The 19089-nt window shown below is 31.7% G+C and overlaps 2 protein-coding genes across 5 annotated transcripts in view; both read left to right on the top strand.

Annotated features, from left to right (window-relative positions):
* Nucleotides 1–724: 724 nt before the first annotated feature.
* LOC141455681 (alcohol dehydrogenase 1-like) lies at nt 725–7693 on the top strand. 3 transcript variants are annotated; one of them, XM_074130939.1, is made up of 8 exons: nt 725–874; nt 941–1006; nt 2776–2881; nt 3453–3579; nt 4854–4957; nt 5225–5398; nt 7046–7200; nt 7495–7693. In XM_074130939.1, exons 1-8 carry the CDS (start codon nt 822–824, stop codon nt 7664–7666), a joined length of 957 nt encoding a protein of 318 aa, XP_073987040.1. In that variant the 5' UTR covers nt 725–821; the 3' UTR covers nt 7667–7693. The 3 variants fall into 3 exon arrangements, with proteins under 3 accessions (XP_073987040.1, XP_073987041.1, XP_073987042.1); XM_074130940.1 differs by having other exon boundaries at nt 741–874; nt 962–1006; XM_074130941.1 differs by lacking the exon at nt 941–1006 and having other exon boundaries at nt 754–874.
* A 1593-nt stretch (nt 7694–9286) lies between these two features.
* LOC141456347 (thyrotropin-releasing hormone receptor-like) overlaps nt 9287–19089 on the top strand; it is a 210911-nt gene continuing 201108 nt past the window's right edge. The window contains exons 1-2 of one of the 2 annotated variants that reach the window (XM_074132263.1): nt 9507–9529; nt 9615–10293. In XM_074132263.1, the coding sequence (XP_073988364.1) occupies nt 9679–10293 (615 nt within the window). In that variant the 5' untranslated portion in view covers nt 9507–9529; nt 9615–9678. Of the gene's footprint in view, nt 10294–19089 lie in introns of both variants that reach the window. The other variant, XM_074132262.1, reaches the window with a different exon arrangement.

Below are 19089 nucleotides of genomic sequence, written 5' to 3' on the forward strand. Positions count from 1 at the left end.
ATTAAACTAAAATTTATTGAGTTTGTTTACTAGCCTAGAATTTTATTTGATGGTAAATAGGGAAAAAACATTTAAGAACGATTGGGTTTTTCCTTTTTTTCTCCAAATTTTGTAGTTGGACGAAAAGCATCTGAAAAAAATTGGCGTTTTTTAACTGTATTAACTATTCTGGACTGCCAATATTTAATATAATATCCAAATCAGTTAGGGTGGTTGATGTATCAGTCGAAAAATAGAGGAATGTGAGACATCAATATACTTTTAGTTCGAAAAATTGAACCGAAATGCATTTTTTTTGAAAAAGAAAAAGAATACTGAATGCGATTAGGAAAAATAAGTAAGGTCTGTCTACTTATCTGAGAATGAAAATGTTTGCTGAGATAAAAGATTGGAACAAACATTCCGGCCTTAGTATTAAGAAAACTTGTTATTTAGAATTGTAGTAAGAAAGTCTTATTAGAATTCTCTTAAATACAGAAAGTCTCGACTTAATAGATTAATGTATAAATAACTTTGCAATTCTTTATTAAAAAGAACTAAAAATTATAGAAGCAATTTTATGTAATTAATGTTTGATACATATTGAAGAATCAAACATAGTTATTATCAAAAAATCAAAAAATAGTTAGGCTCAAATTTAGAAAATGCCTAAGATAAATTGCAGACGCTGTTTTAATTATTGAGAAGATAATGAACCAGTAATTTAATTTCAGAAGTACCATGTACTAAGTACTTATTAGATAAATTTGTTTCCATAGATACTCAGTTACAATTATAGTTGTATTTTTGTAGTTAGAGAATAAACTAGCAAAGAAGGTGAGATGTTAAATTCCAAATTTGCTTCAAGAATCAGGACTTTTTTATCAGTTAAGAAGTGAGAAACAGTTTTTTTTTTTGTTTTTTTTTTTAACACATCAAATATAACCAATTTTCTTTTTAGTAAAGTATATAACTTGTGCAGGTGTCTGTTTAAGGACAAACTGAATAAAAACTACTGCAGTCCATGGTAATTATTAAGTACAATTAGATTATTTAATGTAATTTTATTATTTGACGGCAGGGGACGTTTGTATGCAATATCTATTTAACCATCAATTCAACTTGGAAAAGTAATATTTTTTGCTAATTTTTGTAAGCATAAAAAGCATTTTAGATACTCAAAATAACAACCATTCTTAAATGGTATCACATTTACATTCATTTTGCCGATCACATAATTTTTTTATTATTACTGAACTAAATTAAAATCAATCTATGGATGTCTTGTCTACTCAATCTAATATGAGTATCCGTAAAATTTGTATTAATCCTGATTCGAATACGTGGTAGGCATAATTTAAAAATAATGAAACTTGCCAATCCCTCTTTACTTAAGAAAATGTACAGTAAAAGCTCCTTATTCGCGCTTCCTTCATTCGCGTTTTCACTATTCGCGGATTAAAAAAATGCGACCCAATTCCTATATTCGCGGATATTAGCGGAAGTACACTATGATAATAAAAGGATTCCAATAGGTATCCAACCCAATATCCTTTGTAAATGCCGTCAAATAGACTAATAAAAAAAGTAAAATAGATCTTATTACAACTTTGCCTAAAGTATGTTGTTAAATGATATCGCCGAGGACTTTGACATAAGCCGCCTTCACCGCGATCGGTGTTTTTGAGAATGTAAACGCACAGAATGAAAGTAATTGTTCGTGATCCAGCAATAGAAAAAATGGAAGTGGCGTTGTCATTATGGATCGAAGACCGCAATCAAAAAAGGGTGCCCCTGAGTGGTCCAATGGTCCGGGAGAAGGCAAAGTATCTTTACGCTCATTTTAAAGAACCTGATGGTAGTTGTAGTGGCAAGTTCAAACTTTGACTGCAAACAAAGGCTTTTAAAAACTGCCAAGCAAGAGGAAATTACAAAATTCTTCAAACCATTGCCTAAGCCTTAAGATAATTAATGAAAATGTTCAAAAACTTCAATTAAATTGATTTTTTTATATATTTGTTTTTTTTTTTATTTTGTCAGTTAGGAACGTATCCCCTATAATCCCATATAAATTACCATTCCGTATTCACGGTTTCTGTATTCGCGGCATATTTATGGAACATATACCCCGCGAATAAAGAGCTTTTACTGTATTAATAAAAATTATCGTTTCTTTGGTTTTGTTTTTTCTTGTTTTTTCTTATGTTTTGATGAAGTAACTTATGTTTTCATCATTGTTACATTAAATTTAGACAATTACATATTTTTTATTTATTAGTTTATAGGCTCATTATGGGCGCTAATGAACAGGTAAGTCGATACGTCTAAGGAGAAGGAGACAAAAATTAAGTAGAGATTTAAATAACTTTAGGATGATTGGAGTGGTTTTTATTAGAAATTTATGTTGTGAGCTTGTGCTATTCCCTTCACTTGACAGCTACGGTATATCGAGGTGGGCTAGCAAGACATGGTATCGGCCTACGAAATGTAGATTTATTTATTTATTTTAGGAGCGGCAACATCTAAAATCATAGGCAAAGGAGCTTTTTGCAGTGCACTGCCTGTCACGGATAGTGTTCTCTTGTAAAAAACAGCAATAAGCTTCACGGAAGAGAGAATCTAAAAGCAGGCAGCTAGATTCTGAATATTTTCCTGTAGGAATCCTTTTCCTTTTCTCTTTTGATGTTATTACTATTTTAAAGAATATTATTTTATTTAATTGGCAAAATTTAAAATATAATATTGTATAAATTAAAAAAAGAGAGAATAATAATACAATTTTATGAATTCTAACAGCCAAGAAAAGTACATCGATCTGTGTGGAAAGCTTGTGGCCATTACTGGAGGTGCTGGTGACATAGGTGTAGCTACAGCGAAAGAATTACTTAAAAAGCATGTTAAGGTGATTGCAAAAATATTTTTGTTTAAGCTAATTAAGTAATTTCTTTTCTATTAAAGATATTCCATTAAATTAGTATTTCAACTTCTTTGTCAACTGTTACAAAACAAACGATTTTATTTTTACGACAGGTTCTCAAACGTTTCCTTCTTAAAAACATTAAAACTTGTTTGTCTATTTTCTGTTGGATTTCTAAGCCAAACTAAGCTTCATGCATATGTTATTATATGCAGTTAATTTAAAAAAAAAAATTTCGAGTCAGGAAATTGTGGTGCTGGATACATTAGAACAAGGAGAAATAAATACTTGGTCTATAGTTCTACGACCTTCACTAGAACAAATAAATGAAAATATACTAACTAAATACTTCAATGGTCATTTGGCGTAAACCATTGCCAACATAAACACATAATCGCTCTTAATTTCAATGCAGTGAGTTTGAGACAACGCTAGCGTAGCTTCATCAATAGCTTATCTCATATCCATGTACATGAATAGATATGAAATATGATTTATTATTTAGCCTTTTCTGTGATATGCATTCATGTCTTTTTTTATCTTACCTTTGTTACAGCATGTAATTTTGGCAGGTAAAGATGATTGTGAAGGTGAGGAAATAGTGGAGAAAATAAACGCATTTCATGGTGAAGGATCTTGCTCTTACTACCATGTTGACGTCTCGTCCTGCCACGATTTTGATGGTAATAACTCCCAAGAATATACTTATTTCTTCAATTGAAACAATCAGTACGTCATACCATTTTAGATTAGTTATTGATATGAGGGAAATTGCTCAATCGATTTCTGAATCGCAATCAGATTTCGGAAATAAAATTGTGAGAATTTTTTAAAATGGTAGGTCTCACGATATCCGTATAGTTAATAGCGAGGCCCACAAAGATATGTTGTATTTTGTTGCTTGTGTTCGATTCCCAGTTTAGGCCTTGAATTTTAATTAATATTTAAAATTAATTAATATTTAAAAGAAGTTTATAGTACATTTGCTAGACGCCTCCGTCTGCGACTTCTAATTAGATAGAGGACGTAAAGCCCGATTGAAAAGTAGGCAATATTTATGTCATTAAGAATTCTGTTTTGCTCCCCTTTCGGGGCGGTAGCCCTAGGGTGAACGTTATACTGTTAGTGCCTTGGCCTGTAGGATGTGCATGAGTGTGGATGGTGTAGATGTTTGTGTACTGTTCTGGTGAGGGTACATGGTGTACTGAGCGATTGTGGTAACACGTGGGGACGCTGCTCCCCGAGTACCTGTATGCAACAGGCACCCCTTGCGGGGAATCTTGTCTGATAATATTGATAACAATGGATTGCAATTAAAAAAAAAAAGTGTTGATGAAAAGGACAATAAACATTGGCATTAATCATAGACCATTCACAAGAAACGGCTGGGATGCATAATTTCTGCATAATAAAGACTAGTTCATCATATTCCTTGCCAGCTACTTCTGCTATTGCAGTCCTATTTTCTGAAGGCATTCCGAATGAGGAAACTCAACTCCTACCTAAGTTGGTCTTCCTGTCGGCTTAGTTCGAATTATTTTAGCATCGATGGCTTCCTTTACAAAGCAACCGCATTTACAAACAGGTTTTGAATCCTTTTAAGATTGTATGAATATGATTGTTCGTGTCCTCAAGGCTGGAACAGACCACCTTATTCAATATTCAGTCAATATGAATATAGAAAAAAAATTGATATAATCAATGAAATTTATGTTTTTTAGATTGACGATTAATATAATGTTGAATCGTAGTTGGTATATAGGTATATTTAAAGAAAGAAAAGTAAATAAAACTTATTGGATACTGAAAAAGTTTGAAGTTATCATAAATTGAAATATTTCTTTGAGCAGCTGCCAGAATTATTACTTTTCTTTTGATGAGTAGAACCTCCAGTTGAGATTCATATCACAATTATAATTTGAGGAACACTTTAAATAATATCTTACTGTTTTTGTAGATTTTTTCAATGCTATGGAGTGTAAAGGTGGAATTGACATTTTAATAAACAATGCTGGAATTATGCGGGACAGAGAATGGACATATGAGGTTGATGTAAATTACGTGAGTGCTACAATTAGTGTGAAATTTTCTAATTTTATATAGTTCAGAAATGACAGTCTAGAATTTAAAATTACAATTTTTTTAAAAAGAGATTTATGGCAAAGATTCTATGCAATGATATAATTTAAATTTTCTAGAGTAATATTGATGTTATTTAATAGTATAAATATTTTTTCCTCACTCTAACTTCTATCGTTTCAAACAGATTGGTGTAAATTATTACTTACGATTGAAAGTGGAAGTTGTAAATGGTGCTTCTATTTACAGACTGGCGTAGTTAGAGGATGTTTGAACGCTATGCGCCATATGGGTTCTCCAAAACGAGACGAAGGAGGAGTTGTGGTTAACGTCGCTGGAGCTATTGGTCTTGATACTTTACCATATGCACCAATATTTACAGCAACCAAAGCTGCGATTATTGCGTTGCACCGTTCTCTTAGCGTAAGGATTTCTGTATTATTATTATTATTTTTTTTTTATTGATTAACTGCAGTAAATATTGTCATAAGGTTAATTTGTAAATTTCTCTATTTTTCTGTAAATATTTGAAATATAATTAAACAAATTTTTGAACGGAACTTAACAAATACTTTTAGTACATTCAATAAATTCTTAGAAAATCTGAACTGTCTAAAAATTATTGATGATTCCTGGTTCATAGCTGTCAAATTATTTATTGTTCTTTTTTGTCCATTGTAAATATTTCTTTCATGTTATAGTTACGGAAGACTATCAACTTCATGCTGTCCAAACTGCTTTGCTCTAACTTTCAACTCCTAACTGAAGTATCATGACTCTCATATTAAATGCAACCCAAAGAGGTTCGGCATTGCTGAATATTCTTGTACTTCAATTATTATCTTCTTGAATATATTTGATACTTGTGATTGCGAGCAGTACAATTCATCAAAGTACTTTAGAAAAACCGATTTTCACACCGCTAACACAAACTCTGTCCTAAATGGCATCGTAAAGCGAAAAAGCCCTCTTATTTATAGTACTATTTAAATATTTTAATTAAGAAAAATATTGAATATTTTGATACCTACCTTCCAACGCCTGCAACGAGTTCGACAGTCTTCCAATCTTCCAACGTCCTATTCCCTACAGTTTCATTTACTAAAATAAAATTATTGATGAAAAATAATTTACATGGGAAAATCTTTTAAATTAATGGCAGATGTCGGTTTTTTTCACAGAAATAATTTAATAAATCTAAAATACTAAAATAATAATAATAATAAAATAATGCTTGATTGTAGAAAGGTTGGAAAGAAGTTGTGATATTAACATGGCGGATTGCCCTTAAATTAAAACTGGTTTCCCAAAACTTATAAATAAAGTTGATCAGGAAATTGATAATTTAATGTGGATAATATTCAACTCGAGTAAAAATGAACGATTCGGAGAATGATTATCCGAATAGACACCTTAAATTCTTTAACACAGCTATCAGACTAGTGTCAATCTACCTGAACTACTCACAAAGATCATTAGGGGTAGCCTCTTACTCCTCAAAAACATATTACAATTAAACTACTGCAATAAGTCAAATATGAGCCCCATCATGTAGACAACCACAATGCTTGAAAAGTAACGTTCCAAGAACCTGAAAGATGCCTGTGAATGAAAGACCAACTTCCTAACTGTCAAAAGTGCAGTTTGATTTCATCGACAATCCAACGAACTCTACAACAATGATAAATGGATGCATGCACTGACTAGTTGAAATCGGAATGTCGAAAAGTTAAATAATAAAACTATCGCAATACTTGCCTTTACTAAGAAGATAGAAATAACGTTTTAAATAAGTCTGATTTGCTCTAGTGTTTGACTAATGTAGTGGCAGCCCACTGGGAACACACTAATGGGCCACATCTTGTGCACAGCAGCTCTAGACTTTGAATGTGTTGGAACTTGTATGACTTTAGATAAGAAACTTATTACACATATTTCTGTTTATAATTTTTGCAAATGCGACCATCTTAGATGCTCATATAACTGTTTCATAAATAAAAGTAAAAAGAATATTACATAATAAAAATAAAGTCAAGTTTTACTTAATTAATTTGCAATGATTTTTATCAGGATGATTTCCATTTCGAGGAGTCCAGAATTCGGTTCGTTTGCATTTGCCCTGGCAAAACAAAAACACGTGGCTTACAAGAAGTCAACGAACAAATGTTAACGCCCGATTGGGGTATGAAAGCTGAAGAATCTCTGAAGAAATTGGAAGATCAAGAGTAATATAATTTGCTTTATCACGTAGAAATTTTAAAATAATTTTATTCCTTCAATTGCAATGTCCCTCAGAAGGTTGCTGTTGTATGCAGCTTCTTGAGTATTGCAGTTCTACGGGTTCCTAACATAGTATACTCCAAGCACTTTCAGGGATAAAATACTCTTACATAAAAAAGATACCAAGCACATACACTACTCACGCCAGGGCTAACTTGGTGGTTTCAACCCTACCCTGAAACACTTACTGCGCAATTAACAACATGAATTAGTTTATATATATTTCTTATATGTTCCAGGGCGAATCATGTTGCTGAAGGGATTGTTTACGGAATTGAATTTGGCGAACCAGGTGTTGTATTTTTAATAGAAAACAAAGAATTGAAAAAAGTTAAACTACCACGCAGACACTCGATTAGCAAACATGTGGCTTCTTGTGTAACTAACTTTCTGCGTTCAGCAGAGTACTAGCAATAAAATTGAACAGCATGAAGAGTTTATTTTAAATAAGTAAATGTAATTTTAAGCACAAAGAAGACTAAAAATTTGCTTCCTTAGCTGTTCATATCTCCTAAAAATAATTTAGTTCGAAAGTATTGCAACAGATAGAGCGCACTGTATAAATCTTAGAAAAGTTTTATACAATGTACAATTGGCCAACTAAATGTAGAATTTTGTGATTAATTTAGCAATTTTTCGCAATTTGTTCTGAACAGTTTTTTTTTCGTTTTTTTTTTTTTGCGAAAAAGGAGGTAGTAGTAAATCTTGAAGATTTTCGATTGAAATTTTTGACTGGAAAGATCCGTTTTGAGGTCCCTTCAGTTAAAAAAAAAAAAAAAGTTTTTAACAATTGGTCTGTGTGTGTCTCCACCGTAACTCAACAACTAAAAATCATAAGAAATCCCAATTTAAAAGCCAAAACATATTTGAATAAAACAAAGTATAAAAAATTATTTAAATGATTTTTCGTCTAGATTTTACAGTCGCAAATTTGTCAGAGTCTTCGTGTTTAATTGTCTTGCTTCTTTATTCTCAATAGCAATCAATGCTAAATATTTCAGACGAGAAACCAATAGATAAGGTTACGTGGATGATTATTTAATAATGTTGTTTTGTAGTTATAATTAATCTTAAATAATAGAATGTATTTGATATTTCAATACTTCTAAACGATATTTATAAACAAAAAAAAAGTTAATTAAATATATGATTTTTTTATAATATAAATAGTAAATAAATATATTTTTAAAGGGGCCCCTGGCTTTGGGGGGCCCGAAAGCGTTGTTTCCAGTTGGTTCCCTGTAGCTACGCCACTGAAACCAAGACTGTATCAACATCTTTGTAAAGCTTAACTCTATTTGGACTTTGTATCACTATCTATAAAGCTCTTAATAAGGTGAACCATATTTAATTTGTAACTATAAAAAGATTCCCTAAAAATTTTATTTAAAGTTTGTAAGGCAATTACATACATGAACACTGTATAAATCTAGATCTTATTTGTCCGAAAAATTCTATTAAAGTTTACTTCTAGAAAAAATGGTGGTGTAAATTTCCATATTTCTTTAATGCACAGTCCTGTATCTTGATTTACTGTTGAAAGAGGTATTGCTAACATCGAGCTTGTTGTAAATTCTTCAATTGGAAGTGCATCTTTATTTTATGGATAGTTCATGCCCTTAAAAATAGCTTCTAGGTTTTTCTTTAATCTTTGTATTGGTAGGCTTCTTTGTAAGGTTACGTTTTAGCGTAACATTTAATTGAACTGTTCCATTTTTTTAGGAAGCTTTGACAAGAGACCTATTCTGAAAAGCTTTACGAATAGTTTAAATATATATATTTCCGGGAAAATACTGTCACTGAACTTGATGAAATGCAATACTTAGAAAGAAATCAGTGTGTATTTATATAAACTTATTCTAGAGAGATATTAATTTCCCCTATCAATCATACCTTTCTTTACCTTAAAATTACACTATATTCAAGCATGATGTTCTCAATGTAAACAAATTTTCTCGGAAAGAAACTGTTTCAACTTTTCATGCATTTTGAGACAATTTATTTCTGAACTGTAAATTTGATGAACGGTTATTTATTTTCTATTCGCAACATATAATTGGTTTATCATTTTTAATACTGAACAGTAATGTCGAGATAGATCGGGGTTTACAATGTTTATTTACTTTTTGGGGGTTGTGTTACTTAGTAAAGTATGAATGAAAATGGAGGGGATGAATAGCCGAAGGGTGGGGATGGTTGTTGAGGAACACTAAGGGGTAGTCGCACTGTACTGCCGCCTCCAGCTCGGGCAACTAGTCATGAACGCCACCCCCTGTGAGTGCTTTAATTTGACGACTTTATGGACTGATTGTGACGATGTATTTGATAATTTTAAAGAACCAGAGTATTTTTCTTACAGATATCGTACGGTAGGCACATTATTCCAAGGAATTGTATTTATTGTTGGAGTTTTAGGTAATGCTATGGTAGTCTTAGTTGTATCAAAAGTGATGGCTTTACATTCACCAACAAATTATTATTTAGTTAGCCTGGCCATTGCTGACACAGTTGTGCTACTCGCTTCCGTGCCACAAGAAGTACTTAGCTATTACTTAGTTGGCAATCAGTGGATTTGGGGTAATGTGGGTTGTTCGTTAATGATTTATTGCCAAAATCTTGGTATAAATGCCTCGTCATTAAGTCTGGTCACATTGACCGTAGAACGATATATAGCCATATGTCATCCGATGAAAGCGCATAAAATTTGTACAATTGGACGTGCTAAAAAAATCACAGTTGGTATGTGGGTATTTGCTATATTTTATTGTTCACCATGGTTATTTCTAACAGAGACAGTGCCTGTAAATTACCGTGGATATCCGGAAATACATCAATGTATATTCAAACGACCAAGAGAAGAATATTTAGTCGGTTTTTTCTTGGATCTAGTACTTTTCTACGTAATACCATTGATTCTCTCATGCATACTGTATACACTAATCATAAGGAGTTTGAATGAGAGAGGTAAGGTCACCGTGAAGGGTGCTCCAAAGGGAAGTGTTGCGCTGGAAGCAGTCAACACTCATTCAAAAAGTCAGGTATTTATGTTTTATTGTACAATTTCATTTCTAATTTAAATATACCACTTGTTATAATAAATAAATATTTTGAGGCTAAATTATGTGTAATCAGAGATCATTCTTCAAATTTTAAATGATTCTCTTTTCCTTCGTGCATAATTTAATGATTGCGAATGAACAATAACTATCCAGAAAATAAAATTTAATGAATTTAAATGGAATGTAGCAGATGTATAAATAAATCATAATCATTTTTTATTTCTTTTTTCATCAACTTTCAACATTTAATCTTTATTCTACATCCAATTGTCTCTAAAAACAATCACAACAAACAACATTAAAAGTGTTTAGTAGGCATTAGTGAGCATACATTGTCTGGCAAATTCAATGTGCTTCATACAATGTGTAACTGGATGGGCATTAACCACAATTCCTTTGTTCACTTTCAATCCTACGTTTAAAGCGTAATTTTACCTAAAAGTATAGGTGACAAAATTGAACAATAATATTATTCAGGCATTTTTTTTTAAATTATTTCAAATAAAAGAAAACAATTATGATTCAGAAAATAATCTGGGAAATATTCCGATTCTGAAAACTTTTCCAATGAGATAATTATAATTCTCATTTTCAATAATTTAATAAAACACATTTATTTAATTACCTGCAATTAATGATTAAAATTATATAGAACCTTCTACTCAATTTAAATAAGTTTGAAAGAGCTGCTTTTCAGAAATATAGGTACTCTTGCCGAATCTGAAACAAAACTATCTATCACTATAACTTAGAATTTATTTTGAAATAACAACAAACTTATAAAAAAAACTTTAATTTAGTATCCATGCCCATAATTTGTTCTTATGTGGCCCATATTTTTAAAATGCCCCCAAAATATAAAAATATCTAAATAAGAGGTACGTTTACGAAATAATATTTCTATTTAGTAAAAATTTAAGAGGATTCTAGGAATTTTTAAATTTGGGCTCCATAACATATAGACATGAATTCAAAATTTCTTTTAAATGTTTCAAATAGCTTCAAAACACCAGTATGGAATTTTTCTTTTATTTTGCTTCTTATATTATAAATGTTAAAGGATAAAAGCTACATCCTTTTCTTCAAAGGCTTTAATTGTAAAATGAATTCATAAGAAATTATACAAATGTAATATAAAAGTAAAGTAATGCCTATCTTTAAGGCCAAATCTCAGTCTGTGTACTACATTAGAAGTACTGTACTGTAATTAGAAGGCGATTAATTCTGTACTGTAATTACTTACACTACCCATTGACATAATATATGTCAAAACCCTAAAGAGAATACAATATCACAAATACATCTTAATTTCGCCTTTAAATTCTCGGCTGTCGTGGCACTTATTTACGTAAGTTGATAAGTGTTGATAATCTATCAACGATTTTTCAGAAGGACTTTGACTAGTTTTAATGCATTAAAAGTATTACTTGGTCAATATATGTATACCATAATAAAGTATTATTATTATGAAAAGTATTTTTTTATATTAATATAAAAAAGAAACATCATCACCTAACACAAAACAGTAACTAAGATTAACCAAACGAACAATCCCAAACAAACACCAAATTATTCATTTATAAAGGCTTACTAACCATGATTCATAGGACTTTAAGGTGAAATGGTCTCTAGTTTAAACTATGTTTAACCCCTTACTTTATGTTGTCTTTACATTATCTAATAAATAATACATTATATGTATAAGGGAACATAATTAATTCGGAAATAACATAATTTTCTACATCTGAATTAAGTTTTCTTACAAATATATCCCACTTGAAATTCATTGAACATTACGTCATGCGACCACTCCGCTAATCTTGCCTAAAGAAGATCTGCATTTTCCTAAAAATTAAAGGCTATTTTACCAATCAAAAAAATTTCATTGTAGGCACTCAGAATAATCGTGAGAGAATTCGGCGTTGAGATAACGAGAAAAACTCGTATGTAATCTTTTCTGTTCTCGGAAATTTGCCTAGATTTTTAAAGTATCACATGGGAAAGCATTCACTAGAAGGCTAATTTCCCATCTTGTTCCAAAATACCCTGTTTCAACACCTGTAGTATTAACAAACTCGATTCAAAAGGTTGCAATGAAGTAGTTTTTAAGCCTATTACAAAGTTCATTACGATTTGTTTTTTTTTTTTTGTAAGTAGCTTTAGTAACTTTCTTCTTGTTATCAATGTATTGTTTTATTGATTGTTATTTTTAATTTTTCTTTTGCTATTTTACTGAATGGAGGCCAGAACAATAAATGTAGAATAAGTGACTAAACGTAAACTAAAAAACTAAATGTAATTTTTAAATATACGCATAATCTTACTTCAAAATTTATGTACTTTATACTTTAATACTCAGTTTCTCAACTCACTTACTTAGTTTTGTTAAGGAAACTGACGGATATGTTCTGACATTTTTGTAAGTTTACTTTCAGTTTCCATTTTCGAAACAATTCCTCTAGGTCTAGAGTTGTTGAACTGGGTCTGAATGTTAAGAGAGGATGGCCAGGATTCAGAGTAGATCTGCAATTGGTACAGGATCAGTGTCTAGTATTTGAAGAACTGGAATATGGTCGGATGAGAGATCGTTTATTGAATATTTTTCTGAGAGAATAGATGTGGTCTAAGAGGTGATTAAAAAAAAAAAAAATCAAAGATGTCAGGAAGTTTTGAAGGAGAATCGGCCAGTATGTAGGTATGTACTGCAGCAAGGAGAATTCAAGGATATTACGATAGGTTGTAGATAGTCTGTTGGAGTGCTAGGAACAAGAGGATGAGGTAGAGCATTCGTTATGATAACAGTCGCACCTCCATGAGCGTTTAAGTCTGGGTAGTCAGTTATAACGGTAGTGTAGTCATTAATTAGTCATTAAGTAAGATCTGCAAGTGCAGTAAGTCTGCCATTTCTTCTGTCGAGTAAAAATTGTTCAGTTTTCTGAGGGACTTCAGTCCATTGGCATTCCACAGGAGGATGGTGAGGGTGCTGGGTGGGAGAAATCATCGAGAAAGTCCAATGAGGAGTTCAGTGACTACCGAAGTGTGAAGAGAGGATTCATGAGTTCTGTAATTCGTTGATGAAGGAGGAAAGTAATGAAGTAGAGGGAGCAGGAATGGATGTATTCTGACACGGCGCTTACCCCGCGACTCGAGCGTAGGATGCAGCACATAGTCTTGGTTGCAGTTATTGCTGCTGCTGTGATGGAGGCAGAAGTGGAAAGTTCAAAAAAGTTCTCTTGTGACGGCTGGCGTAGATGCGGGTTCATACTGATAGCAATCACTAGTTTTTCACAATCTTTGCAGTTCCTCAGTTCCTCATGAAAAATGCAACCTCTACGGTTATCCAGAGTGTTCATCGTAAGATAATGCATGAGTTGGTGGCGTGTCTCTCAATTAAGTGCAGATTGTGATGGTTGGTTGACGGCAGATTTTACACCTTGGCACATGGCAACAATACATATCCTTTTGGGTGAACGTACTGTTGGCAATGTTTGAACTGGACAATTTTTGTTTTTTGTGCGGTCCTTCAATTTTTATTAGTGTATGTAGTAAGTGTGACATTGTAAAAATTTCGGGATTTTTGGGATGAGGTTCACGATCTAGAAAAAACTGTGGTAGAGGTACTTAAATTTATGGATGAAGATTATTTGAAAGTGCTCTAAATCCTAAATGTTCTATTTCTTTCTTTTTTAATGGCTTTATCAAGGTTTTCTGATTAATGGAAGCCTTGTCTTCTTAATGTTGGTAAGTGTGAAAGACATCGCCCTTGTCTCGGAAGTATTTTACTGTTGCTCTGTACGAAGCTACTGAGTATTTGTTTATATCGTGTACAAACTTCGATTATTCTCTTCATGCTTCAACTCTAAGTAGATCTAATGTAGTGAAGGACCTTGGTGTTACGTTCTGTGCTAACCTTTCATTCAACCTCCACATGAACTCCATAGTCACAAAGGCAAATAAAATGCTTGGCTTTATATCTAGATCTACTCGAAACTTTAAAGATGTCAGAACCATAATTATCCTTTACAAAGTAATGGTGCGACCCATTCTTGAGTACTGCTCTGCTTTATGGTCTCCTTATCAGAAAACTTACGTCAACAAACTTGAATCACTTCAAAGAAGATTCCTAAGATTGCTCTGGTATCGAGAGACAAAAGTCATGACGGAGGTACCGTACGATGGCGTAATGGAATTTACTGGTTTGAGTACTTTACAGTTTCGTAGACAAGCCACAGACTTAAATTTTATTTTCAAAATTCTAAATAATAATATAAACTGCCCTGAACTTTTATCATTGTTAAATTTTCACGTGCCAACAAACGGTACTAGACAAAAACAAGTGTTTTCTAAAGTGTGCCATAGTACCAATTATCGTAAGTTCAGTTATTTTCCAAGAGTTGCGGATCAAGTTAATCATCTACCCGCTGATTTTGATATATTCAACACCAACATGATCGAGTTGAAACATTTGTTAAATAGCTGATTTTGCGGTGATTGGTACTAGGGAAAACTTACCGGTTATTTGTGATATAAAGATTTATTAATTGAGTAAAGTTTCTATTTTTAAAGTATATTTTATAGTACATATTTTGAAGTATTTTGTTTATCTATTAAGTAAATTATGTGTATATATTATTTCTATTTTATCTTTATTTCTATTCTATGATATATATATGTATAAATGTATGATATATGTATATTCTATAATTATTATATATTGAGTTATTATTAAATGTTATTTTAAATTATATTTCTTTGTAACTGGGTGATTGCCCGTCTTGTAAATAAATAAATAAATACATAAATATCTTTTAGGCGGGATTTGCATGTAAATGGGTTCAATTTCTTGATATAGAGCTTTGCAGAAGTTGATATAACTGATGATGTTATTTACGAAAATAGGAGAAGGTTAGTGTGGGTTGGATGAGGTTCTTCAATTTGAATTTCATCATCTGGAGTCATGAAGAGTGCATATGGATGATTGGGAGAAAATTTCTCTTCTGATTAAACTCTGTATCTTTTGCAGAACTAGCGCTAGTATTATCTAGAAGACAAACATTTTCTGTTAGGTTTTAGTATTTTTAGTAGAAAGTACTTATTTTTCCTACACTTTAGAAAATGCATTGTTTGGAGAACTGGATGCTGTCATTAATTTTTCTTATAGAGAGTCAACTTGCATCAACACCTGAGGTAGAAATATCTTGTGCCTCAGAATTAACATGAGTGCGACCCAATTGGATTATTTCTATTAGTATAAACTCAGTTGGTTTTGTTTTAGTTTTAATTTTTCCCAAAATTAATACAGACATTATAATATGATATAGAGATAGTCAAATAGTCTTTAAATTAAAGATTCAAACTGTAATTTTCTGTTTAACTAAAAATAAAGAAATAATAGTTATTACTTGAGTTGCAAGCTCATTTCACAGAAGAAAATTAAACAAAAATTAAATACTCCTCTTTACAACTCTTTTAACAGAACCCATAAATAAGAACTGCAAAAACTTAAGGAAAGTCAAAAACTTTGTCAAAAAAAAATAAATAAATAAATAAGCGTAATATAAGTTTATGTCAAAAAAAAAAAGCGAGAAAACTTTAGCGTCTTAGAAAAAAAAAAATGGCAAATTGCTGATTTAAAGATTCATTTCTACTAAATGAATTTAAATTCTGTTTGGTGGCGCATTTGAATTTTTCTTGAGTTTCACAAAAGAGATTTTTGTAAAAAATTTAAATGATTTTAAATTAATTATTAATCGGAACAGATTAAAATAAGAAGAGTAAAACTACAGCATAGTTTTTATTTTATTTTTTACACCGAGTGTTTTAAATGACTAAAAACGATAATTAAAATTCTAGTTGAATTTATAATATCAAGTTTTAGTTATGTAAAAATAGTGAGAAGGCTGGGCGTTACATATTATGTACACATACATATATAAAAAAATTATTCTAATGTTATCATAAAACTAATTGAATGACTATAATCCAGTAATCATTTGTTTAAGGCATGAAATAATAGATATTAGTTTTATGCAAAATAACCGTGGGTTATGCAAACGTATTTGTACTTACAGTTCATTCACAAACATAATGTACATTCACAGCTTATGACATTATCGTACATTGTAATATACAAATTATGCTTTTGAAAATAGTAACCCCAAATTAAAAAATAATCTCAACCTAAATACTATGGTGCAACAAAGCCTGTGAACAGAAGGAATTTAAAGATTTAAGAAGCATATGTAGGCCATCATTTTCTTTCATTTGAACCAACAATTTGTGAGCCAATAATGTTATATTCTTTTGATAAAAGCAGGTGTCTTTGAAGGTCGAAAACATCTCGATTCAAATCCACTTGATATTTATGGATTGTTTACCAGATAAAAAATGTGTCATGGAGTAGAAAAGATGGTAATCAGAGGGAGCCAGGTCAATAGATGGGTAAAGGAAACCTCAAAATTCAAATCTTCGACTAAGAGGAGTTTTGAAGTAAAGTTGCCTTCTTTTTAGCGATTAATCAAGAAGAACTTATTTCAACCAAAAAGTGTATACACGATTTAGCTGAAAAGAATACGGATGTATTGTTACATTCGAATGGATTTGGTTATCAATTTATATCCAGTTTTAGTCAAAAATAATAATCGCTTGATGGAATAAGATCCTCTCGGGTTTTAATGAAGTCTAAGTCCTGGGAGTGCTTTAACAGCTTTAGAGCAACATGTCGGCTCTCTTGCTCGCAAGGTTTTTTTTTTTTTTTTTTGTTTAATGGATTGCGCCTAAAAGATTTCTTCCAATTTTCTCTCGCAAAAACGGGTTTAGGCCTCAGGCTAAAAGAAGCCTAAATGAACTGGCTCGCACTAAATGGCGGACTTTTGCTGTATTCATTCACAAGCTACGCACTACTTTTCTTATTTTTTATAATTTTTTTTTTTTTTTTTTAAGGCGCATTAACATCTTCCGGACAATGTTATCTCCTGACTGCTGTAAGAAGGTTTCAGGGCAGAAAAAAAAAAGTATAAGGACCGGCAGCTAGTTTTGAACTAGAGATCTCCGCGTAGAAATCCATTATACTAACCATCTCTCTGTTATTGTTACAGTTATACCTTTTTTTGATAGCTGTGAAATAAGAGCCGTTCACAGCACAACTCGTTTGTTATAATTATTTCGAGATTTGAGGTAGTGATTATAGAAAGAGGTATTTTATCCAATATTTGTAAAAAAAAACATTGGATTTGTTTAAATGGTTACGCCAGTACCCAAAATAAAGTAGATAATAAATTAAAAAAAAAACAAATAATGAATTTTTAAAGGTCTAAGTGGGAGGGAAATTAATGTTTTAAATTTAGTAACTATGTTCATTGAAAACCTGAGAAACCTGTAAATAATCACATAAGTACTGATAAATATTTTAGATGTAGTCTAAAGTTATATTAAAGGCGCATATTAACTTCATATAAAATATAATTCACGCAGGTTACTCACCTTGAAAAGTAAAGCCTGTTTTGACTAAGTTATAAGACATCTCTTACAATAAGTTACTAACATCAGGAACTGTATAAATTTATTTGGCAGATTTAAGTGTGAATGTGTCAGTATATTAATGACAACTAAAACTTTCTCAATATTCATAAAACTTTATCGTTTCTTAAGCAACATATTTTAACAAACTACCTATAAAATAATTTTCAAAAGTAATTTGTTTCAACATTAAATATCTACTTTGAAATTAGATTTAAAATTGCAGAAAGTATGGCCGCATGCTCACTTATTTTGTTCTTTTTCAGATATATTTATATTTCTAAGATGGTCAGAAGTGTGAGTTATTTTAGGTCAGCTAAAAATAATTTTCAGTATTGAAAAACCCTAACTTTCCATTGTACAAACCATCTTTGTTAATCTTTTTCTTTTCCATAAGAGTTCCAATTTCCTACATACGAGTATCTCTAATATTATGAATGAATATGCATGCATGTAACATAGATTGATTGATTGAAGTGTTTTGCAGATGTGGTGCTTTATTCAACAATGGGCAAGACATTTCAATTTATGCCAGAATTTAGTACCTACGAGAATTTTTAAAGTAGAATTAGAACGTCGTTGACGGGGATGTAAATGTAAATAGTGTAAAGTTTTTGCCCTTTTACTAAAAACTTTAACAACAACTAGTGACTGCCACTAGTTAATTTAATAATAAGTGTGGGTTTGATAAATAATAAAACTCGCTAAACTTATAAGTAGTAACCTGATTTATTAACACATTAACATTTACTAGCAACTATCGCTATTCATTACATTTACCATTTACAACAGTCACAACAGTTTACTGTTCTTACTCACTACGTAAATACTCCACAAGCTGTTCCACGACTGACTACTGGACCGCACTGCACTGAATTGCACTAGTCTTAGCTGCACTAACAAAGCTCTACTCACTAACTAACTAACTGCCCAACTGGCTAACTCTGAAGCACTCCGCAACACTGAATCTCTCAAACTGTGTCTCTTCCAAACTGTGTCTCAAAACCGACTCCAACTGGGACTGCCCCACTTTAACTCCGTCTGTCTCACTCTTAACTCCGTCTGTCTCACTCCCACCTGCCACTCACTTGCTGGGAAAAACACATACTGCCACCACCCAACTGGGGCCGCTCCCTTAGCTGGCTTTTTACACAGCGGTGGACCGTTATAGGCTACGGTCACTAAACTCCTTGAACAATCTAGCCCCTTTCTTTTCCAGCTCAGGTAAAGCCTGGCCTTTTGTTTACTCAGTGGTGA

Source organism: Rhodnius prolixus, unplaced genomic scaffold (assembly GCF_049639745.1).
Source record: "Rhodnius prolixus isolate KJV_2025 unplaced genomic scaffold, Rpr scaffold_4, whole genome shotgun sequence".
Taxonomy (NCBI): domain Eukaryota; kingdom Metazoa; phylum Arthropoda; class Insecta; order Hemiptera; family Reduviidae; genus Rhodnius; species Rhodnius prolixus.

What these genes read in the sequence shown, in the direction of transcription:
- LOC141455681 (XM_074130939.1), top strand. Translation starts at nt 822, where the DNA reads ATGTTAAATTCCAAATTTGCTTCAAGAATCAGGACTTTTTTATCAGTT. An exon ending in ACTTTTTTATCAGTTAAGAA is followed by an intron (nt 875 to 940) that starts GTGAGAAACAGT and finishes TTTTCTTTTTAG; the next exon opens with TAAAGTATATAACTTGTGCA. An exon ending in GTCCTGCCACGATTTTGATG is followed by an intron (nt 3,580 to 4,853) that starts GTAATAACTCCC and finishes CTGTTTTTGTAG; the next exon opens with ATTTTTTCAATGCTATGGAG.